The sequence below is a fragment of the Procambarus clarkii genome, chromosome 79 (assembly GCF_040958095.1).
Source record: "Procambarus clarkii isolate CNS0578487 chromosome 79, FALCON_Pclarkii_2.0, whole genome shotgun sequence".
Taxonomy (NCBI): domain Eukaryota; kingdom Metazoa; phylum Arthropoda; class Malacostraca; order Decapoda; family Cambaridae; genus Procambarus; species Procambarus clarkii.
Genome location: NC_091228.1, coordinates 16573004 through 16595970, shown reverse-complemented (window position 1 = coordinate 16595970; position 22967 = coordinate 16573004). Strand labels below are relative to the sequence as shown.

The following is a 22967-nucleotide window of genomic DNA, read 5'->3' as shown; positions in this document are numbered from 1 at the left end:
AAACTTATTTCAATTTCAATTTCAATGCTTTATAATTGCACAACTTGCAATTGTTACAACTCAATGACAATCAATGCACAACAGGCACAAATGTTCAATTCATCCATATATAATTACACAACAAGCGCAATAATACACAACTTGCACAATTATTACACATCTTTCATAATTATTACACAACTTGCATAAATGTAATCAAATACATATCCAGCACAAATTCAGTACATAACTACCCCAAATACCTAAAATTCACAACTAGCACAATTCACACAATGCAATTACACCATATACACAATTAATACACAACTAACCCAAATATATTCAATACACAACTTGCATAAATACAAACAATACACATCTAGCACTTATACATTAAATACACAACTACACAATTCCCACAAATACAGTTACAAAACATATTCAATTATTACACAATGTGTACAATTATAATAATTGTGCTATTTGTACAAATACAATCACTCCCAACTTGGACAATCAATACACGATTTGTATAATATTTTTCTAGGTATGTTTAGATCATCATTTATAATATACCGAATTTAACCAAAAATTATCCCCCCAAAAGTCGGAGTTCCACATATAAGAGTGGTATGTCTGACATCCTATGAGCCCAATATAAAAAAAATACATTTTCCATAAATGTTTCAACATTAATAGTGCTAAACTATTCATCCAGCATATGTCCATTGTGTTTAATACCTTATTGATACCCCCCTTGTTACATCATGCTACCTATATTTATGTAGGCAAACCATTCAACAGACTTATTGGTTCTAGCCTTAGTTATATTAGGTTAGGGTAAGTGGGGTTAGTGAAGTCAGTAATTTATACGCTATTTTAAGCAAATTTACTATATCCCATAAAAACGCATTCTATTAAAACCTAAATTCATCTAAATCTTGGTTCATCACCAGTTGGTGACGAAGTTGGTCGGCCCCTTATTCTTCATCCTAGTCCCATCTATTACATAGTCTAGTTATACTACATTGAACAACCTAGCACTATTAATTAATATTGCAGACCCTATTTTGGATGATTAATACCAGCTCGTGTTGAGTTGAATATCTATAATTTGCTTATAATTGTTTACCTATAATCATTGCACCTTTGAGTTATTAATTAGTGTCTACATCAACCAATGGTGATTTTGATGAGCTAACCTGATGGTACTACCAATATTGATATTGGATTATCACTCAAATCATTTGTATGTGTGATTATATATAATGTAAATTAATTATTAAGTGCTAACCTCTAAAAGATGTAGGATTTAGCTTAGGGCTGCACAAACTCTCCCTAGGCTACTCCATCACTACTTGTTCAGCATTATGAGCAACCCAAGTACAAGCGCCACAAGGATAAACCAGCTAGCCAGTATGGATACTGCAGGAAGAATGAAAATAGCCCCTTATAGGTCTTACAGGTCACTAAACAAGGCAGATCAATAAATGTGAGGATTTGTCACAACAATCTCCAGTTGCTTATGCTGACGTGGAAAGCTATTATCAAGCAGCTGCAGGTAAGTTTGAGCAAGTCAAATGCCAAATAGCGACATATGTGGTTAAACTTGCCAACACGAACACTAGAACTACAATCACCACGAACACTAGAACTACAACCACCACGAACACTAGAACTATAACCACCACGAACACTAGAACTATAACCACCACGAACACTACAACTACAACCATCACGAACACTATAACTACAACCACCACGAACACTACAACTACAACCACCACGAACACTACAACTACAACCACCACGAACACTACAACTACAACCACCACGAACACTACAACTACAACCACCACGAACACTATAACTACAACCACCACGAACACTATAACTACAACCACCACGAACACTACAACTACAACCACCACGAACACTATAACTACAACCACCACGAACACTACAACTACAACCACCACGAACACTATAACTACAACCACCACGAACACTACAACTACAACCACCACGAACACTAGAACTACAACCACCACGAACACTACAGCTACAACCACGACGAACACTACAACTACAACCACCACGAACACTTGAACTACAACCACCACGAACACTATAACTACAACCACCACGAACACTACAGCTACAACCACCACGAACACTTGAACTACAACCACCACGATCACTACAGCTACAACCACGACGAACACTACAACTACAACCACCACGAACACTTGAACTACAACCACCACGAACACTACAACTACAACCACCACGAACACTACAACTACAACCACCACGAACACTACAACTACAACCACCACGAACACTTGAACTACAACCACCACGAACACTTGAACTACAGCCACCACGAACACTATAACTACAACAACCACGAACACTACAGCTACAACCACCACGAACACTACAACTACAACCACCACGAACACTACAACTACAACCACCACGAACACTTGAACTACAACCACCACGAACACTTGAACTACAACCACCACGAACACTACAACTACAACCACCACGAACACTACAACTACAACCACCACGAACACTATAACTACAACCACCACGAACACTACAACTACAACCACCACGAACACTACAACTACAACCACCACGAACACTTGAACTACAACCACCACGAACACTACAACTACAACCACCACGAACACTTGAACTACAACCACCACGAACACTACAACTACAACCACCACAAACACTATAACTACAACCACCACGAACACTACAACAACAACCACCACGAAAACTACAACTACAACCACCACGAACACTTGAACTACAACCACCACGAACACTATAACTACAACCACCACGAACACTTGAACTACAACCACCACGAACACTACAACTACAACCACCACGAACACTTGAACTACAACCACCACGAACACTATAACTACAACCACCACGAACACTACAACTACAACCACCACGAACACTATAACTGCAACCACCACGAACACTATAACTGCAACCACCACGAACACTACAGCTACAACCACCACGAACACTACAACTACAACCACCACGAAGACTAGAACTACAACCACCACGAACACTACAGCTACAACCACCACGAACACTACAACTACAACCACCACGAACACTACAGCTACAACCACCACGAACACTACAACTACAACCACCACGAACACTACAGCTACAACCACTACGAACACTACAACTACAACCACCACAAACATCAACCTGGGAAGCGAGGATGCACATAACTGAACGAGAAGGAACTACGGAAGCGCTCAGCAGAGTGAGGGGTCCCCATATATGCCTAACTATGATTATGAATTAAAAAGAAGTTGGTCGAGTTGCGTGGTGACCACCGGCCAGGTCGGACGCTCCTGAGGTCTCTCCGCACTGGCTAGTGTTTACGTTGGGTGATTGCTTGTTTGCCCTGCTGGTGGTGGTTTGCCACTGACAGGGTGACGTTTGCCTTCGCCATGGGGTCATCTCGCCCTCCAGTGCAGAGGACATTGTCGGCTGGTCTAGCGTTTACGGTGCCGGTGGACCATCCATTGGTTGGTGTCGCCCTGGTGGACGTGCTTCATGTGCAGCTGTCGGACCTGGTGGGCGTCCAGCTGCTTCAGGGCAACCGTGCTGTGGTCAAGTTCCGCCTCCAGGCTGCCTTTCAGGTGTTTCTCGAGCGTTGTGAGGGGCGTGTTTACCCACTCCCTGATTCAGCTGGCTCAGTTAAGGTGGTGAATCTTAGTGTCACCTTGACGTCTGTGGCGGTGCATGGTGCCCCCTTCGAATTTCAGGACGACTTTTTAACCTCCTGTTTTGAGCGATTTGGGACCGTGTTAAGTGTTCGTTGGAACAAGGTCGTTGCCGGGCACTGTGTTGGTATGCTTGACGGCTCCCGCACCCTGACGATGTCGCTGAAGTGTAGTGTACCGTCGTCGATGTCCGTGTTGGGTTACACGCTCCGCTGCTTGTACCGGGGTCAACCGCGCACCTGTTATCGGTGTGGTCACGAGGGTCACCTGGCTGCGGCGTGCGACGTGGGTGCAACTGGTAGGGTGCATGTTTTTCGTGCAGAGGATTTCCCGCCCTTGTTACGTTCGGACGGTTCTGAGGATGGAGTAGGTGCTGTGCCTGAGGCGCCTGATTGCCTGTCTGCTGCTCCGCCTGTTGGGGCGAGTTCTACGGCGACACGTCAGGTGACTGCTATGGCCCCTGGGGTTGTTGAGCCGGTGTGTGTGGGTGTCGGGCCGTCGCCTGAGCTGCGTGTAGTGAAGGATGTCTCGGTGGAGGTCCATGTCCCGCCCCCGCCTGTGGATGTGATACCGGCTCCCGGGGACGCGGGTTCTGCTGTTTTAGAGGGGGTGCTTCGGCAGGGGGAGGTGCCTGCCGTGCCTGTGTGTGTTGGTGAGTGTAGTTCTGCTCTTTCCGTCCCTTTGCAGAAGCGTGCGCGTCGGTGTTCTGAGGCTGTTTCCCTGGATGATGTGGACAGTGTGGGTGATGTGGCCTCTGTGGACTCTTCGGACGGTGCGGGTGTGGCCTGTGTGGATGTAAAGATGGTGGCCGTGCCTGCGGCGGGGCCTGCTGGGCGTGGTGTGGTGAGGCCTGTCTCGAAGCGTTCACGGCGGGCTCGGAGTGTGTCTCCCCTTCGTGGTGTGCCTTGGGAGGAGGTGGGGGAGTATGGTAATCTGGCGCCCCCCGCCGAGAATGGTGGTGCTGTGAGGGGCTCCGAAGTTGCTACCTGTGCCTCTCCTCCTGCGTCTCCTGCTGTTGGATCTCCGCAGTGGGGGGTTGTCCCTGCTGATCGGGACCTCGTCGTGATGTTGCGGAAAGATGTGCGCCAGAGGGCCTCGGCTCCTGTGCCCGGTGGTGGGGTCGGTGCCGCGCCTGCGTCCCCTGCTGTATCCCCTCCTTCCATGCTCCAGTCTGGGGATTGCCTAGTCCCGTCTGCTGGGGTCGTGCCCTGTGAGGGTCCGGAGTTGGGCCCTTATCGGGATGCCCGGGTGCTTCCGATCCCGTGGTGCTCGTCCACTGTCTGGGTGTCGCGGGTGAAGGAGTTTGTGTATAGGGTGCCGGATAGGATGTCTCAGCCGAGGGCGCCGCCTGGTGGCCGGCTGCCCGCTGACCTGCGGGTGATATGGGAAGCGTACTGCTTGCGCTTTCCGATACACAAGTTTCCGGAGAAGTATTAGTTCCCGTCTTGCGCACGCTGCTAAGCCGTGCATGGATCAGCTGCCACCGTGATCACGACGCCCCCCCCCCCCGGTGCGGGGAGTCTCCCTCTAACGTTCGCCTCTGTTTTCGTCGCCACTCCTCTCTCTACGGCCCATTACATCTACCGCTTTTGACTTTCTTCTCCTCCTAACCGTCAACGCGTCTCCTTACATCTGTCCTGGTGCAGTCATCGGGAGGGTTACCCCTTCATGCAAACTGCGCCTATTCTCAAGAAGAAGAAGTTGGTCGCTTAATAATTATGGATATGTAATTAATCAATCCAATAAATGTTTACCACCAAAAAGGCTAAATTATCCCCATTTACAACGGTTTAGATTTTATTTATTTTATTTTATTTATATATATACAAGAAGGTACATTGGGTTTGTGAGAATACATTGGATAGTACAGTAATTACATTCTTGTAAAGCCACTAGTACGCGCAGCGTTTCGGGCAGAATGCCAGATGGCAGATAACTCATAATGCCAAATAAATTAGAAGTAATTTTAATCATATTATGTCTTATTTACTTGGCAAATACTTAACATTATGCCTTCTGTTGAAAAAAAAAATATATTGGTTGAGAAGAGGACAGGTTAACTAGTTTAGTGGTTACCAGGGAGGATGCCATTAAACAAAGAGAAATGTGAAAAAGAGTTTTTTGACCGGCTTGTGGTGACATGATCTTTGGGGCAAGCTTCGGACTCCTAAGTGAGGGGGTTCGAATTCTCCTCGAGGTTGCTTTTGATTTTCTCATTGATACATCGCGTTAATGTGATTTAATTGCGCAAAGAGAAAAGTTAAGGTCAAACAAGTTCCCAGGGCCGGACGAAGTGTTGGCCGGGGCCGGACGAAGTGTTGGCCAGGGCCGGACGAAGTGTTGGGCGGGGCCGGACGAAGTGTTGGCCGGGCCGGACGAAGTGTTGGCCAGGGCCGGACGAAGTGTTGGCCAGGGCCGGACGAAGTGTTGGCCAGGGCCGGACGAAGTGTTGGCCAGGGCCGGACGAAGTGTTGGCCAGGGCCGGACGAAGTGTTGGCCAGGGCCGGACGAAGTGTTGGCCAGGGCCGGACGAAGTGTTGGCCAGGGCCGGACGAAGTGTTGGCCAGGGCCGGACGAAGTGTTGGCCAGGGCCGGACGAAGTGTTGGCCAGGGCCGGACGAAGTGTTGGCCGGGGCCGGACGAAGTGTTGGCCAGGGCCGGACGAAGTGTTGGCCAGGGCCGGACGAAGTGTTGGCCGGGGCCGGACGAAGTGTTGGCCAGGGTTGTGTGCGAAAGCAATGTAAAGAAAAGCTTTGTGAACCATAGTCTTGCATATTCAATAAACCATTAGAGTCGACTGTAGTTGCAGAGCGTTGTTAATGTGGTACCAATTTATAAGAAGAGAGATGGATCACTTGCGCGAACTATGGGCCAACTAGCTTAGCTTTTATCGTGGGAAAGTTGCTGGAATCAAAAAAATGCAAAAGTCATTTGTGCACATCTTGAAAACATAAAATAAATATTTATTTACAAAATTATTTTATTATGGGCCGCTCATGGTTGGCAAATTTGTTTTCATTCAGTACTTGGGACATCTGATAGAGAAATGGATTGGGACGTTCCTTGAAACAACGTCACAAAAAACATCAACCACAGTAACGTCACAAAACATCAATCACAGTAACGTCACAAAAACAACAATCACAGTAACGCCACAAAACCATCAATCACAGTAACGTCACAAAAACATCAATCTCAGTAACGTCACAAAAACATCAATCACAGTAACGTCACAAAAACATCAATCACAGTAACGTCACAAAAACATCAATCACAGTAACGTCACAAAAACATTAATCACAGTAACGTCACAAAACATCAACCACAGTAACGTCACAAAAACATCAATCACAGTAACGTCACAAAAACAACAATCACAGTAACGTCACAAAAACATTAATCACAGTAACGTCACAAAAACATCAATCACAGTAACGTCACAAAAACATTAATCACAGTAACGTCACAAAAACATCAATCACAGTAACGTCACAAAAACATCGACCACAGAAACACTGTGTCTCACAAGAAAGTGATTAGAAAGAGAGAGGCTCAGAGTATTGTTGGTACTATCTTAGTTTGGCTAAGGGTATGGTTATATCAAAGGAAATAAAGAGTTAATATTAACTGAGTTAGTCAGAGTGGGAACTGTTGACAGTGGAGGGCCCCAGACGTGTGTCTCGGGACCTCTCTTGTTGTTCTTGTTGTTGAGTTAGGGGCGACGACGATCGTGGGATCGGATGCGCCACTGCGTACCCGTGAAGGGTGAATCGCGAAGCCAGGAAAGGCGAATTGCCAAGCCAAAACGTGAAACGAGTGACGCCAAGCACTAGAAACTAATACGCCACACGGCAAAGCAACGCACAAAGGGAGAGGCAGAAGCACATAATAGAACAGGGCAAACAAACAGCCAGAAGGGCACACAGCATGTCATAGAGCAAAAGCACAGGAAATCAGAGCACATACTTGCCCGGGAACCGTACATTAAACGCCTCCCAGAACACCCATTGCAAAGGGTCCCGTCCATCCACCGGGGACGCCATAAAATCCGGAACCGGGGCAACAAACACCTGCAAACCGGGGACCCAGATAGTAGTACTCATGAGGCGAGAAGTCGCCGCTCGCCCCCACAGGAAGGGAACTTGCCCCCCATGAAAGCACTCCGGTCCGTCAGACAGCAGTAACGTAGCAATCTTAGACCAGTGACCCGGCGGCATCACAGACGCCGGCAACACGTCTCCCAGAGCCCCAACGCGCACCCGCACCACAGGGGTACCCGCGGCCTCGGGCACACCACCAGACGACAGCAGGAAACCCGGACGGTGCGCATCCTTCCGTAACGTCACCACCAGGCCACGCCCAGCACCAGAGTCCACACCATCCCTGGCAGCGGAAGCCACCACCCTCCACTGTGGAGAGTCCCCCGGCGGAGAAAGATCCGAAGGCACTTCCAAGACAAAGGCACCAGCACCAGCAGGCACATGGACCTCCGCCACCACGAACCGCGGAGACATCGATGCATCCGTAGCCACACTGTCAATACCCGAAGACCCGCAGTCACTGAAGTCACCAACGTCGGCCCAGGCAGAAGACGAACGCCGGGAACGTTTGGGCACCGGCCAGATATCGTCAGAGCCGATAAGCGACCCAGAAACACGGGTACCACGAGCCGGAGGAACCGACGCCCGACACAGAACGGCAGCAGCCTCTACTACAGGGGGAACCGGGCCACACACAGCAGGAGGCTCCGCAGCCACCCCAGCACCAAGCACATCCGGGACCCGAGTCACGGACACAGGGCCAGGCGCAGCATCAGAAGACGAGGGAGAAGACAGCGACGTCCCACAGGGAGCTCCAGGAAGGCCCACGCGAGCAGCTGGGACAGCGACAGGATCAGGCAGACCAACCGACGGTACCTCAAAAACCGGATGAGGGACATCAACAACAGGAGGAACGGCAGGCGCCGATGGGGAACCTGCAGCAGCAAACGGGACGCGCACCTCCTCATCAACATCACCGGAGACCGCCTCCAGAGGGAGCGGCGGGAAATCCTCGTCGCGGAACAAGTTAACAGGAGCAGCTGGGGCTTCAGAGCACCCGGCAGCCTGATGCCCCAACAGGCCACATCGGAAACAGGTACGAAGCTGCCGGGCATAATACACCCGGACGTAGTATCCCATAAGCCGGACAGAAAAAGGTATATCTGACCGCAGGCGCATCCCCAACGTGCGAATGTTAGTACGCCTCCCAGCATACCGCCCCGAGGAGAGCGTGTTCACCCGCACGCTGACAACAGTACCAAACCCCCCGAAGTAACGCCGGAGGAGGTCATCAGGGAACTCCAGGGGCTCACCATGGACGCTGACATAAGTCAGGGCAGCACTGCAGTCCGAAATCACCACAGAGCCGGCATCGTCTGGCAACGGCAACGTACGCCCCCCGTACTGACGGAGGAAGTCCCGGTACTCGTCCTCCCCCACAAACTTAATAACAACCCGATGGGCCGTAATTAGCTCCACACCGCAAATAGCTTCCACCGGGATACGAAGCATGTCACACATCACCATCACGATGGTCGGATAACCAGCCTTACAAGTGAACTCCAGGCCCACGGAGTTCACACGCTGAACAGGAGGAAGATGGCCCCCCATGTCAGAACTGCCACGTCAACACAGCCAGGCAGGCAACAAAACTGGTAGGGTGTTTTTGCCCACACCACCTGGCGACCAAAACAGCAAACAACTCCAACAGCCACGGAGGGTCGGTAACCGTCCTCACTCCACGGCTGCTAGCAGTCGACTCCGACCTCTCTTGTTTACCACATGTATAAACGATTTACATTCAGGATTGAGCATCAATATTTGCATATTTACAGACGATACGATAATTTGTGGAAAAAAAAATCAAAAGACACAAAATAATTTAAAGACTACTTAGACTTTGGAAATGGTCGAAAGATTGGCAGATGGAAGTTAATGTTGACAAACTTATGGTTGTGACGCTGGGCAATGATGATAGGGTTACTAAATTTGATTTGTGGGTCATGATAAGTAGGAATTTAAAGGTAATATATTAATGAATCCAAAATCTTTTTATGTCTATATAAGAAGTAAAACCTTAACAAAAGTCTCGGTAAGACACTTAAACGATGAGATCAACCCAGTTATAATGGACGATAAAATGAAAGCCTACACTCTGAATGAATACGTTACACACTACAAACTTTACAATCTCTCTCCACACTAGAGAGTTTAGACAACATGTCAATACACACAACTGTTTGAAGCAGGTGAAGAGAATGAATTAAGGGATATTCCAATAACATGTGATGTAATCACGAGGAGCTTTGACAAAATAAGAGACTCAAAAGCCAGTCCTTAAGGAACTGGCAGAATAACTACGTCTACCACCGAAACTCCCTTTCAGAAATGTCCAACTACTTGGGATGGACGGTGATACGACGGACTCGTTTCAGGATGGTCGGCGTTCAATCCTCGACAGCCCAAGGGGTTCGGCGCCATTCCTTTCCCCCGTCTAATCTCAAATCCTTATCCTGACTCCTTCCAAGTGCCATAAAGTCGTAATGGTAAGGCGTTTTCTCCAGATAATACCCTTCCCGTTCAGAAAATTTCTGGACCGAGGAAAAATTCCTGTAAAAGGGAATCACTCACCAAGTCACTGTGAACAATTTAGTAAAATCAATGCAACATGGTTTTGGTAAAAATAGCTCTACCTTACAAACCTGCTCGCATTTTTGGAAACGTTACCAGCTACTCGGACAAAAGACTTTAGGTTGATGTATATACTGGTAGCTAAATGGGGTCCCTAGTAGCTGAGTAGACAGTGCATGGGACTCGTAGTCCTATGGCCCGGGGATCGATTCCCGGCGATGGCGGAAACAAATGGGCAGAGCTTTTTTCATCCTGATGCCCAAGTTACTTAGCAGTAAATAGGTACCTAGGAGTTAGACAGCTGCTGTGTGTGTGTGTGTGTGTGTGTGTGTGTGTGTGTGTGTGTGTGTGTGTGTGTGTGTGTGTGTGTGTGTGTGTGTGTGTGTGTGTGTGTGTGTGTGTGTGTGTGTGTGCGTGTGTGTGAAAAAAGTTGATTGATTAACAGTTGAGAGGCTGGCCGAAAGTGTTAAGAGCTCAACCCTCGCAAGCACAACTAGGTGAATACAACTAGATGAATACATGGACGTTCTTAAAGCTCTTGATAAGGGACCACATGAAAGACTGGGAAGGAAATTACAGGCACATGGAATAAATGGCAGAATACTAGAATGGATAAAACAAAGACAGTAATGAGTCGCCCTAAACGGAAATGAATGTGACTGGAGAAATGTGGTGAGTGTGGCACCACAGGAATCTATTTTGGAACCAACTTTTTTGTCACACACATCAGTGATGTAGATAAGAATATTACAATCCATATAAACTTCACAGATGAAACAAACATTTAAGGGAAAATAAATAAGTGAAATTATATTGAAGCCTTACAATATGAACTCCACTAATTGTCGGAAGTCTGGCAAATGCTTTTTAATTTTGAAAAATGCAAGACCTTGCATGTGGGGCGTAACAATGCACATTACAAATTCATATTTAACAATACCTTGCAGCAGATTAATGAAGAAAACGGATCTTGGAGTCAAAATCCACTAATCGCTGAAAGTTGCGCAAGAAATAGGAGCTAAAGCAAAAAAACAAAAAAACTAACAAATCTCTAAGAATAGTCAAACGAATCTTTACCTTCTAGTAAAACAAGGTGGTTATTCAACTGTATGAATTTCTGGTGCACCCCAACTTGGATAATTATTTTCAAGCATGGAGACCTCATCTTCAGAAAGACATATCTGCTTGGGAAAAAGTTCAGCACAAGAACACAAGAATTGTTCTTGAACTAAATCAACTCTGATACCAGGAAAGGTAGTGGGCCATAGGGCTAACAACACCAGACATGATATTGCTGATTTCATCTAAAATTAAAATACTAAACAATTTGGAGGATGTTGATTTATACCTCTTCAAAAGGTCAGATGTAACACAGACAAGGAGGAACGGTTATAAGCTCAACAAGCTACAGTGAAGGACAGAAAACAGGAGATGAATTATCAGCCACAGGGTAATAAACCCATGGAACCTCAGACATGAGGGACCCCGTAAATGGCAAAGAACTCCTGAATTTCAAAATCGAGCTAGATAAAATAATCAGGACAAATGAGGGGACATTTGACAACCCGCCGGCTTCCTGTTCTCATCGAGGCTACTAGAGATGAAGGAGCCTTAGATAAATTCGGGTAAACGGCCGGAATAAGGCAAATATTATTATTGGATTTATCTCTTGAAGGGTTAGCAACAAAACATTTAATGTTTCCCTTGAGTTATATTTTGCTCCTGTTACACCCCCATGTATATTATGCAGTTCAGTTTTGTTTCCCATACATGTCAACATGTATGGGAAACTTACAAGAAGGGATATACATTCACTTGAACGTGTTCAATTATGGATGATAAATTTAATCCTACGAAATATGAAAAAAATGTGTATATGAATCTTCCATATGACAAAAAGATTGAGAAAACGTAATATACAATCAGTGAAGGCGAAGAGTTAGAGGTGAGAGTATACATGTGAATGAATGGAAATAATTTATGAAATATATGACACAAAATCGAATAAGAAACATCAGATATAAATTAGATTAATTTAGGTTCAAAAGACCAGGGTAAATGCTGGGTTGAACGCGGATAACGTAATAGAGGTGGGATCATATATATACATGAGTTTGAACGGATATATATATATCAGCTGCCACATGTATGGACCAATAGACCTCTTGCAGTTTTATTAATACTTACGATCTTATGTTTTTTCGGCCATTGGACAGCACCAAAACCAAAGCTGAATTACGGATTATATGAGGCTTAACAACGGCCTCATATATTACAACGGCCAACAACTGAAGAACATTATCAATATCATGCCTCTACTCTCAGCAGACGCTGTCTAGTCGCATCGGCTCTCATACAAAACATGGCCAACAGGCCCACATACACAACATGGCCAGCATGTCCTCATACACAACATGGCCAGCATGCCCTCATATAAAACATGGCCAGCATGCTTTCATTCACAACATACCCACCATGCCCTCATACACAATATACCCGGCATGCTCCGATACACAATATGCCCAGCATGCTCCAAGACACAAAATGCACAGAATGCTCTCATAAACGACATGCCCAGCACGCTCTCATACAGAACATGCCCAGCATGCCCTCATACACAATATACCCAGCATGCTAAGATACACAACATGCTCTCATACACAACATGCCCAGCATGCCCTCATACACAACAAGCCCAGTATGCCTTCATTCACAACGTGCCCAGCATGCTCTCATACACAACATACCCAGCAAGCCCTCAAACACAACATGCCTAGCATGCCCTCATACACAACATGCCCAGTATGCCTTCATTCACAACATGCCCAGCATGCTCTCATACACAGCATGCCCTCATACACAGCATGCCCTCATACATAACATGCCAAATATTGTCGGGAATCCGACACACACACACACACATAAATTAGTATCCCCCTTTTTCGTTTTCCCTTCAGGAAAGAAAATGGGAGACTCCATGACGTCATCGATGTCGCCGTATTTACCAATATAAAACTGCTTATACAACAGTTTTGTATCTAGATTTAACAAAAAAGTAATCAACAAAACTGAATATAATTACTAACACCAAAATGTAGCTTGATTCCCTTATTAATGTAAAATTACTTGAGAAGTGAACCAGGCCTGAGGGCGTTGGCCCCAGACAGAGACTTACTCTCACGCCGACAACAACAAATGGGGCTCATGTGTTGCGATACTGGTCACATAGGATAGACTTACTCTGTCCCAAGAAACTACCATAGCGACACCACTAATTCAACTAGAGCACTCCAGTATCCGGCTTACCAAGTATCCTGTATTTGTTGAAATTTGTGCACATTTTTAACATTTATTAGATAAGTCGGTTATATGTATGGAAACCCCAAACCACAATGTACGTGTACTCCATTTTACAGCCCTCATATTTTATGTCATACCTGTAATTGATATGTTTAGGGAACTTTGATTAATTCCTTGCATCCCATACAGGTAAATTGTGATAGGAGCAGCAAGAAGCTGGGCAGACAGTTGGACCAAACACATAATATACCTAGCTGTTTGCCAAGCCTTGTAGACCTCCCACCAGCCGCCATTACGTGGCACAAAGAGGCACAGGGCCACACCCATATTGATGCTCATCTACCCAGCCTTAGCAGGCCCCTACAACAGGCTCAGCTAAGCCCTCTTTTGTTATAGTAGTATTAGTATTCATAATTAGTAATTATTACTAGTAGATTAGACCACCATATGTGGTATGATATAATAACAAAGTAGACCACCATATGTGGTATAATAATTATAATCAAGGGTAAACAATTGGTAGTTTAAGAAGGAGCCATCTCAAAGTGGTTTAAGCTACCAATATCCCCCCCTCCCCCCACAGTGTGTGAGATAATTTCAGGCAGTTTAAACAGTACATACAGTTCACTCAATTAATTCTTACTTACTAAGAAAATAAATAAGACAGAACTTTATCTTATTAAAGTCAATTTAAAAAGGAGAGTAGCTGCCTGGAGTTTCCCCACATTGTATGGTCCTTCGAACCGGATCTGATATACATAACATTAGTGCAATATTACCTACACACATTATAGCAGGAAGACACTGCTATATTTTTGCATTTTTTCTAGCCTAACTTTTCAATCTCATGGCAAACAGAACTTACAACAAGCACTATTATTGTTCTGAGGCCAGTACCAAAGGAACAATTGTGCTTTTTTCATTACAAGAGGTTGATAAGAGGCTACTTTACTTATAAGTTACTTATAAATGTTTTGTAGTTATATAATATTGCACCATTACTGCCATTACTGTAACAATTACTGCATGCCACATTATTTACAACTAATTCTTGCACAAGGGTAGGACATTTTAAGCTGGTGTTGTACAGCAACCTAGTCTAATTTATTGTGCTAACCTGTTGTAAGGGTAAGAATTTTACACTTGTCTAGAGTTGAACACATATTACAACCTAGCAAGTACATATTTTTATGCAGTATTTAAGACAACCCGAGTTGTGCTGTCAACATGATATCAATATAACTATAGGCATAATTTAACTATAATCATTTCACCTTTGAGTGTTAACCTGTGTCTCTGTACCAACCAAGAGTGATAAAGACGGGCTAACTTGCGGAATACCAGCATTGATGCAGGCTTACCACTCAAATTGTAGTGTGTATGATTATATAGTGTATTTTTTAAATGATAAACAGCTCTAGTTCGGAAACTAGTTGCTCTACTAATTCAAGTGCCAGAAATAGTCAAAGTCCATACGACTAGCAAGTACTTCCAAGATGTCTACTGTCAAAAATGTAAAGTTAACCCTCAATAGCATGAAGGGATAACCTATCAAGGCAGATTAGCAACTGTGAAGACTTGAGTAACCAAACTCCAGTTAATTATGCAGCACTGGAAAACTATCTTAAGCTTGCACGGAACAAATATGACCGTGTGTTGCAACAAATGATAAAATATCAAGATTTACTTAAGCTTACCAGTATTGATGAAGATACAATGAACAATGTACTACAAAAACACTCTGATTACGAAGATGCAATGTTTGTAAAGTTACAACACTATGACGATATACTAAACACAAATAAAGCCAATATAAATATTGCAGTCACAACTTCCCAGAACCAGACAGCACCAGAAGGCAAATTGTCATCACTCAGTCTCCCAACTTTTTCTGGAACAGAGGACGAGAGTTGGGACTGTTTCTGGAGCAAATTTGTCGATTCTGTGGATTCTAATGCCAATGTACCAAAGACGACAAAGTTTACATATTTACAGAGTGTCTTGAAAGATGAAGCGTTTCAGGTGGTCTGTAATCTGAATCACACAGATGACAATTATGACAATGCAGTACAACTCCTGAAGGATAATTACACAAAACCCGAAAGGACTATCAGAATTCTAACCCAGAAGCTGTTAGATATTAAACCTCCAAATAATACAGCAGGCTCACTCCAAGCCTTTAGATTGGAGCTTGAGTCTTTGCTCAAGGCACATAAAAATAAAGTGGACTTGGATGCATCAGACTGGATAATCCAAGTCCATATGACACGCAAATTACCCAGTGACATACTTGATAAGTTGTTTGTGTTATTTGGTAAGTCATCTTTAACAGCAACGGAGATTACAAAGGGGTTACAAACCATCATAGAATGAGAAAGAGTTAACCCAGATGGAAAAGCGACATCTAAACCTTCATCTACTACTAATAGTAAACAACAGAGTACAAACAGTACTCCAAAGAAATCCAAGACAACTTCTCCCTCCCCAAAGTGGAAACAAGGCAGTGTGGGCACATATGCAGTTGGTCCCTCCAAACCTACAGTTAACGCGCCACCCAAATCGGTGACTCCTCAAGATACTGTTAACGTCTGGAGACCATGTGTGTTTTGTGAGCAACCACATTCCCTGTACAATTGCAGACGTTACCCCAATCGTGCAACATGAACCATACAGCACTTTGTGGGGACTCAAGTACAAAGTCTGCCAAACCACAGGAGGAGGAAGGAGTTACCACTTCGGTACAGCTTTGTACTGTGTTACCTGACTTCTTGTGTCTAAGTGTCTTCTCAACAAGGTCTAATCATTAATCAGCTCTACCTATACTGCACGATTGATCATTAGAAATGGAAAGAACAAAGCCACCGTACGTGGATTATTTGAACAAGGGTCTCAACTGACCTTTATATCAAAGGAGTTGGTAGATACACTGAAACTTACACCTGTAGAGGAGACACGAATAAACATAGCAGGATTCCTGACTGACTCAGGAGCCCGAGCTTACAGGGTAGTATGACCTAAAGTACAATTAGGAGGTTATTTACGAAAAGTACCAGCACTGGTAGTAGATAGATTCCCAACAGACCTATATGTAGAGGGTCTAGGAACAACAGCCAAATTCCTGGAAGAAAAGGGAGTTCCTTTGGCTGATAAAATTACATCGGACAACCTTTCCAATATTGGAATCCTTATGGGATCAGATGTCTACCATAAGTTTATCAAAGGAAAGGAAGATCACCACGGTATGAACGTGTTACCATCTGCAGGTGGCTATTTTTTTTTTTTTTTTTTTTTTTTTTTTTTTTTTTTTTTTTTTTTTTTTTTTTAGATATATACAAGAGTTGTTACATTCTTGTACAGCCACTAGTACGCGTAGCGTTTCGGGCAGGTCCCTGGAATACGATCCCCTGCCGCGAAGAATCGTTTTTTCATCCAAGTACACATTTTACTGTTGCGTTAAACAGAGGCTACAGTTAAGGAATTGCGCCCAGTAAATCCTGCCCGGCCAGGATACGAACCCATGACATAGCGCTCGCGGAACGCCAGGCGAGTGTCTTACCACTACACCACGGAGACTGATTTACTAACAGGCCCAGTATTACGGCTAAAACAATCCGCACCTGTAGACCACCAACATGCCAACACAGTAATGGTTGCATGACTAGGAGACCAGTCTCCACTGCAACTCAGAGACATGTCCGAGGATGAGCTTGATCCCCCTGCACATAAGTTATGGGACCTGGCAACTCTCGGCATTGTCCCTGAACAACCTAGCCCAGATGATGACTGGACTTACAAACAATACCTGGACTCAGTTATCTACAGAGATAATCAGTACTGAGTCAGGTTACCATGGAAGCTGAATCACCCTCAGCTACCCGTCAACTACTTTATGGCACAAAACCAATTAAGATCACAGGTGTTGCGCTTACAAAGACAACCTGAGAACTTGAAGTTGTACCATGAAATAATACAGAAGCAGCTCAATGACAAATTTATCGAAGTTGTAACAAATGATAACCCAAAGGAAGGACACTACCTGCCACACTTTCCTGAACAGAAGAATTCTGCTACTACCCCACTACGGATAGTATTTAATTGCAGTGCTAAGACGGGGCAGAGTAGTGTTTCATTAAATGACTGCCTTCAAATAGGCCCTAGCCTAACACAAAGGATTTACGACATGCTGTTAAAGTTTCGTATAGGGACTTATGCTTATACGGCCGACATTAGCAAGGCATTCCTTAAGGTAGGTCTTCAAGAAGAAGACCGGAACTACACAAAGTTCCTATGGATTAAGGATCCTAACGATCCGAACAGTGAATTAATCACTTACAGGTTTGCGTCCGTCTTGTTTGGAGCCACGTCCTCTCCATTTCTGCTTCAAGCTACCTTGGATACGCACTTGAAGAAGTCCAATAGCCCGAACAAGACGGAAATTAGCGAAAACCTGTATGTGGATAATTTTCAAGGAACAACCGACAGTGAGAGTAAACTGTTGGACATATACCATGAGGCCAATCGAGAATTAATGGGAGCCAATATGCCTCTCCAGTCTTGGGTCTCTAACAATGACAAATTAAATCAACTGGTCGCAACTGAATTTCCCGACTGCCAAGTACCCGAGATGACAAAGGTACTAGGTGTCAAATGAAACACGACAACCGATCAGCTGACAATCAAGTCAGTGAAGACAGATACCACTAACTTAACAATGAGAAAACTGCTATCACAAGTCAGCAAACCCTTCAACCCATTAGGACTATTAAGTTCAATACTAATTAATGGGAAGAAGTTAATTCAAGATTAATGGCAACAAAAGATAGGCTGGGATGATCTTCTAACACTTGCCCTACAAGAAAAATGGCAAGGGTTAATGAAAGATTTAAGTATCCTAGAGTCTGTCAAGTTCCCTCGGAACACAATAGTAAATGAAAAAGAACCAATTAAGCTACATGTATTTTGTGATGCCTCAGGAAAGGCTTATGGTACAGTAGCTTACCTGGTCTCAAATGGGCAAGCCAATTTGCTCACATCAAAGGCCAGAGTGGCACCTTTAAAGAAAAGATCACTGCCACAACTGGAATTAACAGCCTTACTGCTAGGTGTAAGATTGGCTCATTATCTGATCAAGGCCTTAAGCCACATCCACTTTAAAGAAACAGTAGTATGGTCAGATAATGAGGCAGTGCTACAGTGGGTTAAAAACAATAACAGTAAGAATCCTTACGTGAGTAACCGCGTTAAGGAAATACGAGAGTTGTCAGCAGGGTATAAACTAAGATATGTACCTACTAAAGAGAATCCAGCTAACTATCTCTCCCGAGGCCTGACTTTACGGCAATTAACAAAGGCAGAGATGTGGTTCAATGGACCTCAGTGGCTAATCAGCGACCAGTGGCCTGAACAAAAGCCACAAGTCATTGTGACCAATGTCACTGTTCCCACTGAGAAACCGGAACTACCTCGGACTTTGGTAACTGATCCTGCTCGGTACTCTGAACTGAACAAACTTATGTGTGTCACCCAAGTAGTGATTGATTTTCTAAAGAAAATAGGAATCAAGCATAAATTCCCTAGTGCCTTAAGGTACTGGGTCAAAAGAGCTCAGATCGACACATTCGGGACAGAATTTGACAATGTTCCTAAGAAGCTACAACATGATCTGGGTCTTTGGTTAGACACTGACAATTATAACTTGATTAGATGCGGAGGACGCTTACAGCATGCTGACATAGATCTGGAAGCAAAAAATCCAATATTGCTCCCTCATCACCACATAGTAAGCAAACTAATTGTGTTACATATACACAAATACTGCACTCTGCATGGTGGGGTATTAGATACTCTCACGGACTTAAGACAACAGTACTGGCTACCCCAAGGTAGACAGACAGTAAAATCAATAATCAAATGCTGTGTTATTTGCCAGAAATACGATGCCAGAGTGTCCATATCCTGGCCCTCCTCCACTTCCCAAGGAACGAGTCGTACATATTCGTCCCTTTGAGACAACAGGAGTAGATTTCACGGGAGCACTAACACTGACAGGCACTAAAGACAAGAAACCAGTAAAGGGCCATATCTGTCTTTTTACTTGTGCCACAACAAGGGCAGTCCATCTAGAAGTGACTCCCGATATGAGTGCCGAAGCATTCTTACAGGCTTTCCGCAGGTTTGCTTCACGTAGATCTTGTCCTAAGTTAATGATCTCAGACAATGGGTTCAACTTAGTGGCAGGAGAAGCATGTCTGAGGAAAATCTGGACACACCCAAAGGTATGCACGGCCCTAACTCAACGGCAGTGCCATTGGAAATTCATACCTTCCTGAGCACCATGGCACGGAGGCTTCTATGAACGCATGATTGGTACGGTGAAACGTTCTCTACGGAAAACCCTACATCGCCAAAAGATTGACCTACAGGAGCTTCAAACAGTAATCATAGAGATAGAAGCACGAGTTAATAACCGACCACTTACCTACCTCTCTGATGATGTTTTGCAGCGTGAACCATTAAGTCCAGCTCATCTGATGTATGGGAGACCTCTCAAAACACTTGTGTCCCTTACGGACGAGGAACCAGAGGGTCCTTCACATGTCAAAGAGAGTGATTTGGTTCAAAGTTTCAAACATCTATCAAGGATGATAAATCGGTGGAATGACGTATGGACTCGTGAATACCTTACAGCTCTGAGGGAGTATCATTACGGGGCAAACAATCCCTATAACAGAATTAACTTGAACCCTGGTGACATAGTTCTGGTGGATAGTGATGGACCACGCTCAGAGTGGCCTATAGGCCAAATAGTCTCTGTTCATCCAGACAGCCAGGGCATCTTGAGAATAGTGAAAGTAAAATGCCGAGGCAACACTACTCTCAAAACTTTAGAGAAATTAGTTCCTTTAGAACTGGCCAGGAAAGAAGACGTGCAACGACTTCCAGCACCCGATACGCCAGTACGGGACATACGTCCCCAAAGGACTGCTGCACAACAATGTAAACTGAAATTAAAGCAGCACTATAATTCTGAAGGAGAAGAATAAAGTGATCGCAGTCCTTACCGGGACTTAGACCCGTGTTCTTCCCCCCCAGAATTATGTCGGGAATCCGACACACACACACACACATAAATTAGTATCCCCCTTTTTCGTTTTCCCTTCAGGAAAGAAAATGGGAGACTCCATGACGTCATCGATGTCGCCGTATTTACCAATATAAAACTGCTTATACAACAGTTTTGTATCTAGATTTAACAAAAAAGTAATCAACAAAACTGAATATAATTACTAACACCAAAATGTAGCTTGATTCCCTTGTTAATGTAAAATTACTTGAGAAGTGAACCAGGCCTGAGGGCGTTGGCCTCAGACAGAGACTTACTCTCACGCCGACAACAACAAATGGGGCTCATGTGTTGCGATACTGGTCACATAGGATAGACTTACTCTGTCCCAAGAAACTACCATAGCGACACCACTAATTCAACTAGAGCACTCCAGTATCCGGCTTACCAAGTATCCTGTATTTGTTGAAATTTGTGCACATTTTTAACATTTATTAGATAAGTCGGTTATATGTATGGAAACCCCAAACCACAATGTACGTGTACTCCATTTTACAGCCCTCATATTTTATGTCATACCTGTAATTGATATGTTTAGGGAACTTTGATTAATTCCTTGCATCCCATACAGGTAAATTGTGATAGGAGCAGCAAGAAGCTGGGCAGACAGTTGGACCAAACACATAATATACCTAGCTGTTTGTCAAGCCTTGTAGACCTCCCACCAGCCGCCATTACGTGGCACAAAGAAGCACAGGGCCACACCCATATTGATGCTCATCTACCCAGCCTTAGCAGGCCCCTACAACAGGCTCAGCTAAGCCCTCTTTTGTTATAGTAGTATTAGTATTCATAATTAGTAATTATTACTAGTAGATTAGACCACCATATGTGGTATGATATAATAACAAAGTAGACCACCATATGTGGTATAATAATTATAATCAAGGGTAAACAATTGGTAGTTTAAGAAGGAGCCATCTCAAAGTGGTTTAAGCTACCAATATCCCCCCCTCCCCCCACAGTGTGTGAGATAATTTCAGGCAGTTTAAACAGTACATACAGTTCACTCAATTAATTCTTACTAACTAAGAAAATAAATAAGACAGAACTTTATCTTATTAAAGTCAATTTAAAAAGGAGAGTAGCTGCCTGGAGTTTCCCCACAAGTATGCCAAATACCCAACATGCCCAGCATGCCCCCATACACAACATGCTCTGCATGCCCTCATACACAACATGCCCAGCATGCCCTCGTTCACAATATGCCCAACATACTCTCATACACAACATGTCCAGCATGCTCCGATACACAACATGCCCAGTATGCCCTCAGACACAACAAGTCCTCATACACAACATGCCCAGCATGCCCTCATACACAAAATGACCAGTATGTCTTCATTCACAACATGCCCAGCATATCCTCACAACATAACATGCCCAGCATATCCTCATACATAACATGCCCAGCATGCCAAATACCCAACATGCCCAGCATGCCCCCCTACACAAAATGCTCAGCATGCCCTCATACACAACATGCCCAACATGCCTTCGTACACAACATGCCCAGCATACTCTCATACACAATATGCCCAACATGTGCTCATACACAACATGCCCAGCATAGCCTCATACACAACACACCCAGCATACTCTCATACACAATATGCCCAACATGCACTCATACATAACATGCCCTCGTACACAACATGCCCAGCATACTCTCATACACAATATGCCCAACATGCACTCATACATAACATGCCCTCGTACACAACATGCCCAGCATACTCTCATACACAATATGCCCAACATGCACTCATACATAACATGCCCTCGTACACAACATGCCCAGCATACTCTCATACACAATATGCCCAACATACGCTCATACACAACATGCCCAGCGTGCCCTCATTCACAATATCTTGAGGTTATCTTGAGATGATTTCGGAGCTTTTTAGTGTCCCTGCGACCCGGTCCTCGACCAGGCCTCCACCCCCAGGAAGCAACCCGTGACAGCTGACTAACTCCCAGGTACCTATTTACTGCTAGGTAACAGGAGCATCAGGGTGAAAGAATCTTTGCCCATAGTTTCTCTCCGGCGCCCGGGATCAAATCCGGGACCACAGGATCACGTGCCCAGCGTGCTGTCCACTCGGC

At 44.6% G+C, this 22967-nt stretch overlaps 1 protein-coding gene across 1 annotated transcript; it reads right to left on the bottom strand.

The window, feature by feature from the left end:
* Positions 1-1526: 1526 nt before the first annotated feature.
* Positions 1527-3236, bottom strand: LOC138357709 (uncharacterized). Its single transcript, XM_069314696.1, has one exon. The coding sequence runs from the start codon at positions 3234-3236 to the stop codon at positions 1527-1529; it is 1710 nt and encodes a 569-aa protein (XP_069170797.1).
* Positions 3237-22967: the final 19731 nt, after the last annotated feature.